Source organism: Schistocerca gregaria, chromosome 3, assembly GCF_023897955.1.
Source record: "Schistocerca gregaria isolate iqSchGreg1 chromosome 3, iqSchGreg1.2, whole genome shotgun sequence".
NCBI lineage: Eukaryota > Metazoa > Arthropoda > Insecta > Orthoptera > Acrididae > Schistocerca > Schistocerca gregaria.
In genome coordinates, this window is record NC_064922.1 from 171351182 (window position 1) to 171366348 (window position 15167).

Genomic DNA, 15167 nt, shown 5'->3' on the forward strand with positions numbered 1-15167 from the left:
CCCACATTCACAGCAGTTGTTTCAAGGGGTTGGAGTCCATATGGGATGGGAGATTCATAATCCTCATTGATGGGTAATAATTTTGTGTAGCAAAATTAGGACTATTTCATGTGTAAAGATCTCTTGGAGCTTATTCTTGTTATATGCCTGCATCTGTCAGTGAGGAAGTGGGATGGTGTGCTCCATCATCCTGCTAGTATCCTCAGTGCTGATTGGTGCCATCATCTCACAGAGCAAGTAATCTTTCACAATGTGTGGATACAATATCCACTAGTTATGGTATAATTCTAGAGATATTATTTGCATGTTTACCCTAGTATATAGTTTTTTGAGTAGTGAAAAACTGAGTTCTTGGAACAGCTTGCATAGACATCAGGTATATATATATATATATCATACAGAAGCAGCTCTTGATGCAAGGCAAGCCACATGTTTCCCTGTAGAAAGCTTAACTCTCTGGTGATTATTCACTCCGCATGTGGTAGATAGTAGCACTGAATAGTATCATGCATTGAAGCAGCAATGCGAAACAGTTGTTTAGTGTAATTCACACTGATGGTACTTGAACCAAAACAACTATTTCCTGTATTAGCATTACTTACTATCTGAAAAAAGGTGCATTACAAAGAACTGAAGGGTGACCTTTCATTACGCTATAGTTAGAATTAGGGGTACCAAGAAGGCTCTAAGCTGTTATATTGCACATGGTAACAATCTCGATGGACTGCTTTATGAGGAACAAAAATGAGTGGCACAGTCACCAATCCAAATTGCAGATAGTATGCTGAGTGAAAGTCAGCTATTCTCTGTACCAGATGTGTAGATAACTGCTACTAAATGACAGAATTAGCTTGGTCTCTGATGGCATTTGCTCATCAGGTGACATGCCAATGTTTGTTCCAGGCTCTAAAATTTAGAAGAACTAAGACATGACTTGGGTGTAATGGATTGAGATGAATTTGATATAATGGCTTCAGCCCATGCACCATGCCCAACTACTTCTGTGCCTGCAACCTGCTATATCAAGATTGCTTGAATTGATTACAACATGAATCTTACAATGCTTAAATTGATTATAATATCAATCTTACAAACCCAACTACTTCTAAGAAAGATATATTAGTGTAGTTGACCAAGAAATTAAATAATCTCAAATGGAATGTATTAGGGTTCAAAGAAGTGGAAAAAAGAACGCTAAATCATTGTAGTCTGAGCACCATAATGCTCCATTCCGATTTAGGAAAAAGACCCTTAAAATGATTCTTCAGTGAAAAACTGCAGTTATAATACCAAGAAAGATAAATGCTTTACATTAGAAGAATTTTCTGGGAAATATCACATATTAATCCTTAAAACATTTGTCCAGAAGAAAACAAATAGAAAATCAACTTGGTGAGGACCTAATGAAACTAAAATGACATTGGCTACATTTTACCTAACAAAAAAGATGTTTTGCAGGATGTCCCAAACAGCTTAAGAATTTAAAATGATCATACAAGTCTCGTAAGATGTTTACTAGGCACGTAAAGAATGTAGGGTAAAAACAAACATATGACACAGTGAACCAGAAACATGGTTTGTATCTGTTATCAGAAATTTTTGCAGGAGAAATAACTTACTATTTCTAATTACTTGTAGGTTCCAGAGACTGCTGAATTCACTCCCACAAATAAAACTGACTACCTCTGATGAAAAGGATGTTACAGAAGCAGCTGTTCTGGAGACACCAGGTGAGTGGCATCAAAACAATGGGAATGTCTCCCTATAATTGAAGTTATATGCTGTTACTGTACTTCTGAACATTAGATATTCACTCCCTAACATATGCATAAGTGCTTCTGTATATTTCCCAACCTTTAATTTTGTAATTCAGGGAACACATTATCTTTCTCTTTAAATTACTTGTATCTGGTGTTTTTGATATTAACTACTTGCAGTTAATATGTAAATAATAGAGATATAAGGATTTATTAAAACATAAAACTATTATTTTGAATATTATCTTGATGCATATACAGGAAAGGAATTCTTAAAAAGAGTTAGTGCAATAATGTTGTTATGATAAACTGCAAATTAACTGTATTGATGTTTAGATTTTAAATTTTAGCATTCCTCGACTGACTGAATAAAAAATTTTAGTGGGTTAAAATTAATATTGTTGATGCTTTTTCAATTTCAGTAATCCTTAATTTTATGTACATGGTTTACAGGTGCTGGATGGAAATCGAGCATCGTTGATGGAGATCAGTATCTCCAAATAGATCTTGGGTCATCACAGCCATTGTATGGTATAGAGATGTCTGGAGTGCCAGGGACAGACCAATATGTTACCAGCTACCATGTACTGACCAGCACTGATGGCCAGCGGTATCACTACCGGACTGACGACACTGGAGCTGTCCAAGTAAGAGTGCAGTAGGGTAAAAAGTGTCAGCTGCACACCTGTACAACATGTTTGTGCGCAATCGTAAATCAATGTCTGTGCAGCATTTCAGATTGTTATAATGGATTTGTGAGTACACATACTTCACTGCCACACTTTTCAAGTCAACATCTAGTCTGTCTGAGAGCACATTAAACACTGTCCTTTTTTACTCACTGTGTCTGTCACAATATTGTTTTCAGGAAATAGTTCGTGGTCCATAGTCAGTAATGTTCTGATGTACATGGTTGTAGTACCAGATCTCTTCACTCACCAAGATATCACAAGTGGCTGCCTTAAATAGAAAAATTGTTTGACATTTTCCTGTTACTTTGCTATATATTAGAAAGGAGTTTATCGTCAAAATTAAAATTGTGTGGAAAATTAACTTCTTCATCCTCTTCAGAGTTTGATTGTAAACAGTGTAGAAAATCTATTTTTCACACAAATTGACCCCTGACTTATTTTGCTGTGCTCCTTTTCTCCTAGCCTCTCGCATCAGTATAGGTGACTGTCGGTCTCCACAAAGAAGCTCAGATGAGCAGGAACTGTAAGAATAATTATAGGAATGAAGGGGAATCCTAGGAAAACATGCTCATAAAATTACAGTCTGTGGCCTTCTAGCTGACCAACTGCTGGACTCCATATTTTTATGAGTGGCAGCTCTAAAGTATGAACCTTCTGCAATCCTTTTTATTGTCCTCAAGGAATTAACTCCTCAGTGCAATTATTTGGTGAATCGTTACCTGTACTATTTTGACTCTTCCATGCTGTTGACATTTTATTGGTACCGGTACCTCAAAAACTAGTGGGAAAGGAGAAAAAGAAAAGAAAACCTTACAAAACCCAAGTAAATTCTGTTAATTGTAGTGAACCACATAATTAAAAAAAATTAGTCAAGAATTAAAAAGTGTGAGTTAAACAAATGAGGAATGTAGGTGAAATGTATGTGAACCAGATCAACAGCCCCAAAAGTGTGGGTCAAGGTAGTGATTTTGTTTGACCATATAGTGATGGTAAAATGGAGATACTATTTTACTATCAATATTTTTCTATGTTCAAACTCATGATATTTTTCTTTGTTCAATCTCATGAACACCTGACATTCAGCCAGAACCTCACACAAACAGCCTGCTAATTACTTTGTACTGTAGGTTGTGTTTCTTTGCTAAGGATTTTTGTGCCTGACGAAAAGTGTTTGAATTGATATTGACTTCAACATTTAGTTAATGATTAGAATCCATATCTTGTCTCCATAATAAAAACTTTAGTTGTAATAGCGCAAAATATTTTTATGACAGGATTAAATATTGATACATATATGATATTTTAAGTTACCTCATATTCTGCTGTAGATTTTCAGGGGGCCCATTGATGATACACGAACTGTGCAGCAGATTTTTGCTGTACCAGTTGAAGCACGCTATATTCGAGTGAATCCTAAAACTTGGCATGAAGGAATAGCAATGAAGATAGAAGTTTTTACTTGCTCAGAGTCTCTGACCACCATCACAACAAAAGCGATCTTTCCACTTCCGACTACACCAGCAGGTTTGTATTATGTAATACTACATGTTTCCTTTCCTTGAGACTGAATTCATTTGGAACTGACATCTTGGTAACACAGTTGTTGGACTTAACCTTTTTTTCCTTATGTCCTCTACATGTTTCCTTTCCTTGAGACTGAATTCATTTGGAACTGACATCTTGGTAACACAGTTGTTGGACTTAACCTTTTTTTCCTTATGTCATTTTCTTTTAATTACAGCTCCAGAATGTGTGGAAGTCATGGGCCTTGAAAATGGTATGATGTATGATGAACAGCTCACAGCTTCTTCAGTTCTGAATGGTGATCTTCATACTTTTGGACCATCTCAGGCTCGTCTCAATAAAAATGGGGCTTGGGTGCCAGGCATAAGTGATACCAGCCAGTGGCTTCAGGTGAAATATTGTTGGGCTCTTTGAAATAAACGTTGTCATCAACACAATCTCTTCAAACATGTCATGATTACTTACTTTGTGACCATGTATTTTAGCCCTCATACCACTTGTTCTCTCTCTCTCTCTCTCTCTCTCTCTCTCTCTCTCTCTCTCTCTCTCTCTCTCTCTCTCTCTCCTCCCTCCCTCCCTCCCTCCCTCCCTCCCTCCCTCCCTCTCTCCCTCTCTCTCTCTTTTCCACATATGCAACTTTTGGCCCATTATCTTATATAAAGGGTGATCAAAAAGTTTCAGTTTGGAGGTATTACCGTCCAGAATTGGTATTATGCCAATGAAGAAAAATCACCTTGACCAACGAGGCAATTACCTCACTGACACAAAAGGTTGAAGATATGAATTTGGTAAATTTGAGGAATTTCATAACTGCCTGCTTTACATTCTCTTCCAACAGGAACCTTTTGCAGCCTTTTTTAAGGGACCAAAGGCATGATAATCACATTGGCAGAGATCAGGACTATAGGGTGGGTGATCGAGCATCTGCCAAAGACATGGTACCAATCCACATTCTTCATTCACCAATGGATGTGTACTGGTGTTTGTCCTTTGACGGCCAAGAAAAGAGTAAAGCACATTGATCTTGTTTGGATGTATTTGGTTATAATGATGGCATGGTTCACATTTCTGTATTTATTCCACACATGTCAGAAAGACACATATACCATACTAATCCCTCGACTACATTTCAGTGCTCATATACCCACATTGGAGCAATGCTATGTTGGATATACACTGTTGCAATGCACTCATATTGGAATTTTTATCACCACCATATAATTGTTATGTATTCTTTTCCTTCATAAAATCAAAGTTGCATGGGTAGATGTATCAGCAGATTCTTTCTGTGTTCTGTAATGAGCCATTGTCTATGAATATCTGAAAATAATGTGTCTTTTCATTGTCCCAATGATTTATCAACACTGACTGTGTGTTGTGTCATCTTATTCCACATGACGCTTTCTTGTCTGATTTATCTGTTTTCTATACACATTCCTTGATTCCATATTCCAGTATGCAAAAATATGGTACAGTACAGCTTTGGTCCTATATTTCCAATATCTAATTTTATTTTTAAAATGGTCTCACTGTGTTGCCAAAAATTTAATGTCAACATTGTCAGTAAAGAAAGCCAATGGAGAAGAACAATATAATTCTTAATGAACAATTTTGTTCATAGGGATTCACAACAGAATTTTTACACATTAAGTGTGTATGATCTCCTAATAACAAACACAGTGAGCTTATTGTTATCAGCTCCATACATTCCTTATGTATGCTTTTCTCACATTTTCTTCTTTCATTGCAGGCAAGCTAAGAACCATTTTAAGCCACTGAGCTAGCTTTGCACCTTCTCCAGTATTGTTCTATCTCGTCATCTTTTTCTTTTCTCTCTTCTCTATTTTCTTCTCTTCACTTTTTGCATTAGAGACCTTCCCATCTCTTAATTCTTTAATACATTTTGTTCTGTCTTCAAATTCTTGTTTGTTTATGCCAGTTTCTTCTAGGTCATCCAAACCAGTTGGTTTTATCATATAATTTGTCAAAATACTGAAAAGTTTCTCTTGTCAGTCTACTAGAACTCATTCATGGAATGTGCCAGTAGAGCATAAGTCTTCTTTTCCTTATTTTCTGTGTAATTTTTTCTGTACCATTCTATTCTTCTGTGTTACTTTCAATAATTTAGATACTTTTAATCTTATCTCCAGATTCTGTATTTGTTGACTGAGTATGAGTTCTTGATTTATTGTCAGTGATTTGCACATTGACTAATGCTTGATTCACCTAGATAAGCAATAAAATTTTCTGTGCTTGTATTACTTTTTCCTGCCCTGAAATTTTGTAGCATTTCCTTAATGTAGATATGTATAATTCTGTATTGTTCTTTTTCCCTTGGAACATTTGAAACACCCTTTCGACATATGGAAGAACTGATTCAGCTGATTTTCTGTAGTGGAGTATCATGTTTTATGTATAAGTGGTACTGTAAACAAATACAAAACACATTTCTGATTTAGTATTGCTCTTCATGCCAAGCAAAATAAGGAAATGAAATAAGACTGAAATGATCATTACTGATTCCCGACTGCATATATTTATGTGAATAACATTGTCTGATTTCTTGCAGATTGATTTTGTTACACCAAGCATTGTGACTGGTATAATCACTCAAGGGGCTCCCAGCAGTGATAGCTGGACTGAATCATTTAAGGTTTTGTACAGTCTAGATGGTTTAACTTGGAACCCTGTTCAGGATGAGAAACGAATGGAGAAAGTAAGTAATGTATAAGCATACAATATTTCTTATTTGTTTCTGTAATAAATGCTAAATTTTGTACATAAAGACTTTAAGCAATCACTCTCTTCTTTTAACTCAGTTTACTGAATATTCAAAGCTACCTTTTATTCAGAATGAAAGTATGCATCTCTATTATATAACACAATAATTACAAAATTCACAACTTATTTATTTTATATACAAGCACACACACACACACACACACACACACACACACACACACACACACACACACACTGATCTGCTATCCTTAATATCCTCAATAACAGTAAACAAAGCAAGTGTCGGGAGGCTCTTTATGCCTCAAGATTTGACCTGCAGGTTATTGTAAGGTGGATAAGTAAAAGAAAAAAAGGTTAATTATATCAATCATGGAATCATCTGAAACGAAGTGTATTTTACAAAATTAGTCTTTTATCTTCTGCCATTTTGCTAGAGGGTTTTGGCTTCAGAATACAGAACTCAACTATGGATGTCTCCCAAAAAAAAGGTAACTTCCTGTATGCAAGCTAGAATTTTATTTGTAAAAGCCCATATTGATCACAAAAATTGTACAATGCACAGTCACTGGTCTTGGACATTACTATCTTCAGAAGAAAAACTGTGGTGTAGCTAAGTAAGTTAAATTAGCTCAAGGAATGTCTACAACTGGCCTAGTGACACATGTTGCTGTTGATCCAGCTCTCCATCCTACTCTTTCCTGTGTAAGCTTCTTCATCTCCCAGTACTTACTGCAACCTACATCCTTCTGAATCTGCTTAGTGTATTCATCTCTTGGTCTCCCTCTACGATTTTTACCCTCCACGCTGCCCTCCAATACTAAATTTGTGATCCCTTGATGCCTCATAACAAGTTCTACCAACCGGTCCCTTCTTCTTGTTAAGTTGTGCCACAAACTCCTCTTCTCCCCAATTCTATTTAATATCTCCTCATTAGTTATGTGATCTACCCATCTAATCTTCAGCATTTTTCTGTAGCACCACATTCTGAAAGCTTCTATTCTCTTCTTGTCCAAACTATTTATCGTCCATGTTTCACTTCCATACATGGCTACACTCCATATAAATACTTTCAGAAACGACTTCCTGTCACTTAAATCTATACTCGATGTTAACAAATTTCTCTTCTTCAGAAACGCTTTCCTTGTCATTGCCAGTCTACATTTTATATCCTCTCTACTTTGATCATCATCAGTTATTTTGCTCCCCAAATAGCAAAACTCCTTTACTACTTTAAGTTTCTCATTTCCTACTCCAATTCCCTCAGCATCACCCGACTTAATTCAACTACATTCCATTATCCTCGTTTTGCTTTTGTTGATGTTCATCTTATATCCTCCTTTCAAGACACTATCCATTCCGTTCAACTGCTCTTCCAAGTCCTTTGCTGTCTCTGACAGAATTACAATGTCATCGGCGAACCTCAAAGTTTTTATTTCTTCCCCATGGATTTTAATACCTACTCCGAATTTTTCTTTTGTTTCCTTTCCTGCTTGCTCAATATACAGATTAACTAACATAGGGGATAGGCTACAACCCTTACTCCCTTCCCAACCACTGCTTCCTTTTCATGTCCCTCGATTCTTATAACTGCCATCTGGTTTCTGTACAAATTGTAAATAGACTTTCGCTCCCTGTATTTTACCCCTGCCACCTTTAGAATTTGAAAGAGAGTATTCCAGTCAACATTGTCAAAAGCTTTCTCTAAGCCTACAAATGCTAGAAACGTAGGTTTGCCTTTCCTTAATCTTTCTTCTAAGATAAGTCGTTAGGTCAGTATTGCCTCACGTGTTCCAGTGTTTCTACGGAATCCAAACTGATCTTCCCCGAGGTCGGCTTCTACTAGTTTTTCATTCGTCTGTAAAGAATTCGTGTTAGTATTTTGCAGCTGTGGCTTATTAAACTGATTGTTTGGTAATTTTCACATGTGTCAACACCTGCTTTCTTTGGGATTGGAATTATTATATTCTTCTTGAAGTCTTAGGGTATTTCGCCTGTCTCATACATCTTACTCACCAGATGGTAGAGTTTTGTCATGACTGGCTCTCCCAAGGCCGTCAGTAGTTCTAATGAAATGTTATCTACTCCTGGGGCCTTGTTTCGACTCAGGTCTTTCAGTGCTCTGTCAAACTCTTCACGCAGTATCTTATCTCCCATTTCATCTTCATCTACATCCTCTTCCATTTCCATAATATTGTCTTCAAGTACATCGCCCTTGTATAGACCCTTTATATACTCCTTCCACCTTTCTGCTTTCCCTTCTTTGCTTAGAACTGGGTTTCCATCTGAGCTCTTGATATTCATACAAGTGGCTCTCTTTACTCCAAAGGTCTCTTTAATTTTCCTGTAGGCAGTATCTATCTTGCCCCCAGTGAGATAAGCCTCTACATCCTTACATTTGTTGTCTAGCCATCCCTGCTTAGCCATTTTAAACTTCCTGTCAATCTCATTTTTGAGATGTTTGTATTCCTTTTTGCCTGCTCAATTAATGCATTTTTGTATTTTCTCCTTTCATCAGTTACATTTATGATCTCTTCTGTTACCCAAGGATTTCTACTACCCCTCATCGTTTTACCTACTTGATCCTGTCCTGCTTTCTCTATCTCATCCCTCTCAGCTACCCATTCTTCTTCTGCTGTATTTCTTTCCCCCATTCCTGTCAATTGTTCCCTTATGCTCTACCTGAAACTCCATACAACCTCTGGTTCAGTCAGTTTATCCAGATCCTATCTCCTTGTATTCTCACCTTTTTGCAGTTTCTTCGGTTTTAATCTACAGTTCATAATCAATAGATTGTGGTCAGAGTCCACATCTGCCCCTGGAAATGTGTTACAATTTAAAACCTGGTTCCTAAATCTCTGTCTTACCATTATATAATCTATCTGATACCTTCTAGTATCTCCAGGATTCTTCCATGTATACAACCTTCTTTTATGATTCTTGAACCAAGTGCTAGCTATGATTAAGTTATGCTCTGTGCAAAATTCTATCCGGCGGCTTCCTCTTTCATTTCTTACTCCCAATCCATATTCACCCACTATGTTTCCTTCTCTCCCTTTTCCTACGCTTGAATGCCAGTCACCCATGACTATTAAATTTTCGTCTCCCTTCACTACCTGAATAATTTCTTTTATCTCATCATACATTTCATCAATTTTTTCATTATCTGCAGACAATACATGCTTTGGGGACCATACAGCCCAAGAAATTAGTATAACATTAGGAAAACTATTTATTTCAACTGAATGTCTAACTACTACATCTAGGAAGTATAATTACCAGAATATACAACATTTCCTTAACTATCTGAGTAAAGAAACTTGGGAAGACATCTATGAACGTAAAAGTACAAATGATAAGTTCAACAAATTCCTAAATAGTTATAGCTATTATTGTGAACTTTGCTTTCCACTCCATAAAAAGACAGTTACAAAAAAGGATCTGAAAATAAAATGGGTCACAACAGGGATACAATTATCTATGAAGAAAAAGAGATTACTTCATGGAATATCTAGACAGCACACCACATCCCCAGAATTTGATTCCTATTTTAAGAATTACAAAAAGATTTTAACTAAAGTCATAAAAGAAGCAAAAAGAATGGCAAATAGTTCCTTCATAGCAAATGCACACAATAAAATGAAAGCCATATGGGACATTGTAAGGGATGAAACAGGAATAAAACGGAGAGAATACCATAATATCAAACTGAATGAAAACACTTCTGTAATATCTGATCCCCAGCAGATAACAAATAATTTTAACTCATATTTCTCTGAGGCAGCTGAGATTCTGGTGAAGCAAAACTTTCAATATGCTGTCACTGCAAATCAGATTATAACTATCCCTAGTAACAAGTCTCTCTTCCTATACCCAACAGATGAACAGGAAATGCTACAAACAATAGGGGAGCTATAATCAAAATTTTCCCCTGGTACTGACAACATACCAGATCATATCATTAAAGAATGTGCGCCATTAGTAGTTAGGCTTATGGTAGACTTATGCAATAGTTCACTTTCTCAGGGAATCTTCCCAGAAAGGTTAAAAATAGCTAAAGTTTTGTACAAAAAGGGTGAAAAAACAGATATAACAAATTAGGCCAGTCCCTCTACTGTCTCTTTTTTCTAAAATAATTGAAAAAATCTTTTATAAAAGACTCATAGATTTCATTGTAAAAATAAACTTTTCTCAACTACACAGCATGGTTTCCTAAAATGTAAATCCACTGAGACAGCTATTATTGATTTATTACATTAAGCTTTAAATGCATTAGATAAAAAAAACACATAGCAGCAATATTCCTAGATCTTTCAAAAGCGTTTGACATCTATTGCTTAGAAAGCTAGAAAATGTTGGTGACAGAGGCCCAGCCTATGAGTGGGTAAAGTCATACCTACAAAATGGACACCAAATACTTGAAGTCTTCCTTAAAGAAGGAAAAATTTAACTTCCTATCAATCAGAAAAACAGTGTGTTAAATACAGTGTGCTGCAGGGCTCCGTACTGGGACCAATCTTGTTCTTGCTGTTTGTAAATGACCTCGAACCATCCAGCCATAACTATAAGTACATTAAATATGCCGATGATACAAATATACTTATCAAATGGAAGACCCCAGAAGAGCTCCAAAATGAAATAAAAAAGAGCACTTCACATGTATCAGAATGGTTTGCAATGAACAACTTAATAATAAACACACATAAAACAAACACTATGGATCTACACACAGTGCAGAATAAACAGCCTTTAACTGCAACCATAGAACTGTTAGGTAAAAGACTTGAAAAACCTTCCGGGATGTAAGGTCATGGTCCATGAAACTCTTCAGCTCCTAACATTTTGTCCAGAGCTGCGCTGGTCATTTTCAGAGGGGTGTTTCTCCTCTGGTGAGTCTTGCCAACTGACGGGTCGGATATCTGAGAGCGACTTATATATCGGGAAAGTGGGTGTGGCCAGAGTTACACATGATATTCAGAGATAATCTTTGTCAGAGATAAAACTTAACTATCAATAGTAATCTGATCACAGATAAAACTGTCTAGCAATTCTGTAGTGCTACTGTCCACATATCACTAAGTTTCATGGTCTCTTCTTTCCGATTAAAATTATCCCTACATTTATATATTTCAATTGCTTCTCTACAAAGCCGTGGGTAATAGTTCATCATTGTAGATAAAATTTTTGTTTCAGAAAATTTCACTTGATGATTTCCTGACTGAAAAGCATGTTTTGCTACAGCCGATTTGTCAGTTTTTCCTAATCGGCAAAAACTTCGGTGTTCTTTTAACTGTGTATTTACGCTTCTCTTTGTTGTTCCAATATAAACTTTACCACATGTACATGGAATTTTATATACGCCACTGGGTGATAGAGGAGCGCGTTTATCTTTTACAGACCAGAGAACATGACAAATTTTCTTCGTTGGTCCAAAAACAGGTCTAATATCATGTTTACTTAAAATCTTTCCAATCTGATCCATTACTTTCTTTATAAAAGGGAGAGAGACTGTATTCTTCCATCATTTTGCAGGCTTCTCCTTAGGCTTTCTGTTGTTTGGGTGCAGAATTCTGCTTACTTCTTTCTTTGAGTAGCCATTTTTCTCAAAAGTGTGCTTCAGATCTAGATGCCGAATTAAAACATCTGCCACAGTTAATTTATTTTCATTGTTTTTGAAGATAACAAATATTGGTATGAGAAAAGTAATTATTTTGATTAATGTTAGTTAAAATAGAAACCATTTCATCATACCAAAAATTTGATTTGTTTTCTCACAGCATGGTTGATGATAAAAGATTCCAGCTTAATTTTGAGAGCTTCTTAGTTGTTCTGTGCCTGCCTAGAATTATTGATAGCTTCACAACAACTTGTATTTCATAACACCACTGTTAAATGTACATTTGGATATCTTAGTGTAGCTTTCGATATAATAGATTTGTACTAAAAGATTTTCATTGATTGTCTTAGAGAGAGAGAGAGAGAGAGAGAGAGAGAGAGAGAGGTAAATTCTTGTATTACTATTTCACATTGTAATTACACAGTACAACAAATAGTGGAAACATGGAAGATGTAATAATGTATTTTAATATCATATGTTATCACTTTTTCATAAAATATTCACTTTTCTCTGTTTTCTTAAAGATTTTCCCAGCAAACTTTGATTCTGACACTCCACACAAGAACATGTTTGTTCATCCCATAAGGACACGGTTTCTACGTATAGCGCCTCAGGAATACCACCATATCATTGCACTGAGGACAGAAGTTCTGGGTTGCTTCAATCCATACCGTGAGTATTCAGTTTTTTAACCATAAATTATATTTTACACTGTGTGCAACAAGTGAATGCTTGTTATAATTGTTCAGTCAATTTAAAACTAATTACAGACTACACAAAATAAGGTGAGAAATAGTAATTTAACACTGAGTCCTATCTGGTCTATTTCTCACAAATATGCCAGTCTTTTTCTGTTATAAACAGATTCATCAATAAAATTTAATGCATATGTTACTGTTTTTGTAATGGAACAGGATGTGTTTACCAATGGCTTAAATCAAGGGTACAGTAATCCAGTTTAGAAATGATATAGACTCTATAAGATTTTTAACATTTGTTCGTTGTGGTGAATGAGAAAGATAATGATTACAGGTGCTTGATGCTTGGAAGTCAATCAGTTGTAAATCAGGAGAAAACTAATGAATTTTGAAACAACACGACAACTTCAATGATATTGTTCTATACAAATCTCTTGGGGGATCATGTTTAGTGGAGACCCAAGAGCAACAAAGACTCACCTGTTTCAGTAACTTGAATGAAATCTTTGCTGAAATTCCTTGCCGGATTTCAGAATTGTGTGTTGAATGCACAAGGAAACATCACCAACCAGGGCATTTTCAACTTTTCACAGCATAATGTATAATCCATTAAATTTCAGGCATACAGCTACACAAATAAAATTTCTTGCACTGATATATCAGCCACGTACCATCCGGCCATCTTCAGGGTAAGTTGCAAGACTGACGACGAGGTGCCAAGCATGGCCTTATATGCACCACTGTGGCAGTGCATGCCTACGAGATATAGACAGTGGTCAGGAGCAAAGAAATATGCTTACACACTCACCTGTGGTGGAGGTGTACAGACATTCAATTAGGTTATCGATGTATGTCCGGTGGTGATGGCACCATGATGACTTCTCTGCAGTTTAATTGTCCCAAGAGCCAGATTCCATGCTTTGACCAAATTAAAACTATTATCTCTATTTACTAAATTATTAGCTGATCTAATCTCTATAGCTTCCTAGAAGACAATCCCAAAAGGAAGAGGTGGATGTTAGAATCTTCACATCACTGTAGTTCATGGAATGCACTGTAATAATACAATGTTTGGCCACAGCTGACTTGTCTGGCTGTGAGGCTGTGATAAGGGTGTGTATCTTCGATGTTCCACACATCTCTCATGAACAGTGTGTGTTGTTTGACCTATGTATGACTTCTCACAACTTTCGCAAGGAATCTGATACACACCTGCCTGATGAAGCAATAAATTTATGTGTTGTTTACGATATATCAGATGTCCTAATGTGCCATCAAATTTATGGTGAACGGCAACATCCAAAAATGGGAGACAGCCATCTTTTCCCATTTCCATCATAAATTTGATGCTAGCACTGATAGAATTCAAATGCTCAAGAAATCAATGTAATAAATCCTCTTTAAAGGACTCTTTATCTCTTATTGGCCAACATTTTGATAAGAACATCACAGCCTTATGTGAACCTGTGCTTTTGTCATCACATTTTCACTTTAATGGTGAATTTTATGAGCAGGTTGACAGAGCTCCCTCTCTCCTCTGGTAGCTAATGTATTCATGGAAGACTTTGAGGATAAGACAATGGTCTGAGCAAGTTTTAAATCAATGGTCTTCTGGAGGTACTGGACAACAGATTTGTAGTATGCCCGCATGGGATGGATGAATTGCATTGATTTCTTGAGCATTTAAATTCTATCCATGCTATTGTCAAATTTACTATGGAAATAGAAAAAGATGGCTGTCACCCCTTTATGGATGTTGTCATTTGCCGTAAATTTGATGGCACTTTAGGACATCCCATATATTGTAAACTTACACATACAAATCTACATCTAAATGCCAATACCTGCCATCACCCTTCACAGATCATAGATGTTCTTAAAGCCTTAGTGCGCAGGGCAATGTTATAGATAGTTTATGGAGGGACATCTGACTGGCCTGCCCTTCCTCTTTATCTTCCCATCATATGCATTTCTTCTCCCTGACTAAGACACCACTAAGATGATGATGATGATGATGATGATGATGATGGTATTCAGTTTGTGGGTCCGTGATGACTGGGTGTTGTGTGATGTCCTTAGGTTAGTTAGGTTCAAGTAGTTCTAAGTTCTAGGGGACTGATGACCATAGATGTTGAGTCAC

The 15167-nt window shown here is 36.3% G+C and overlaps 1 protein-coding gene across 1 annotated transcript in view; it reads left to right on the forward strand.

Moving 5' to 3' along the window:
- The window catches only part of LOC126356178 (hemocytin), a 438196-nt gene that overhangs the window by 251787 nt on the left and 171242 nt on the right, over positions 1-15167 (forward strand). The window contains exons 42-47 of the mRNA XM_050006942.1: positions 1639-1730; positions 2211-2404; positions 3778-3973; positions 4191-4363; positions 6543-6689; positions 12854-13001. Of these exons, the coding sequence (XP_049862899.1) occupies positions 1639-1730; positions 2211-2404; positions 3778-3973; positions 4191-4363; positions 6543-6689; positions 12854-13001 (950 nt within the window). The remainder of the gene's footprint in view (positions 1-1638; positions 1731-2210; positions 2405-3777; positions 3974-4190; positions 4364-6542; positions 6690-12853; positions 13002-15167) is intronic.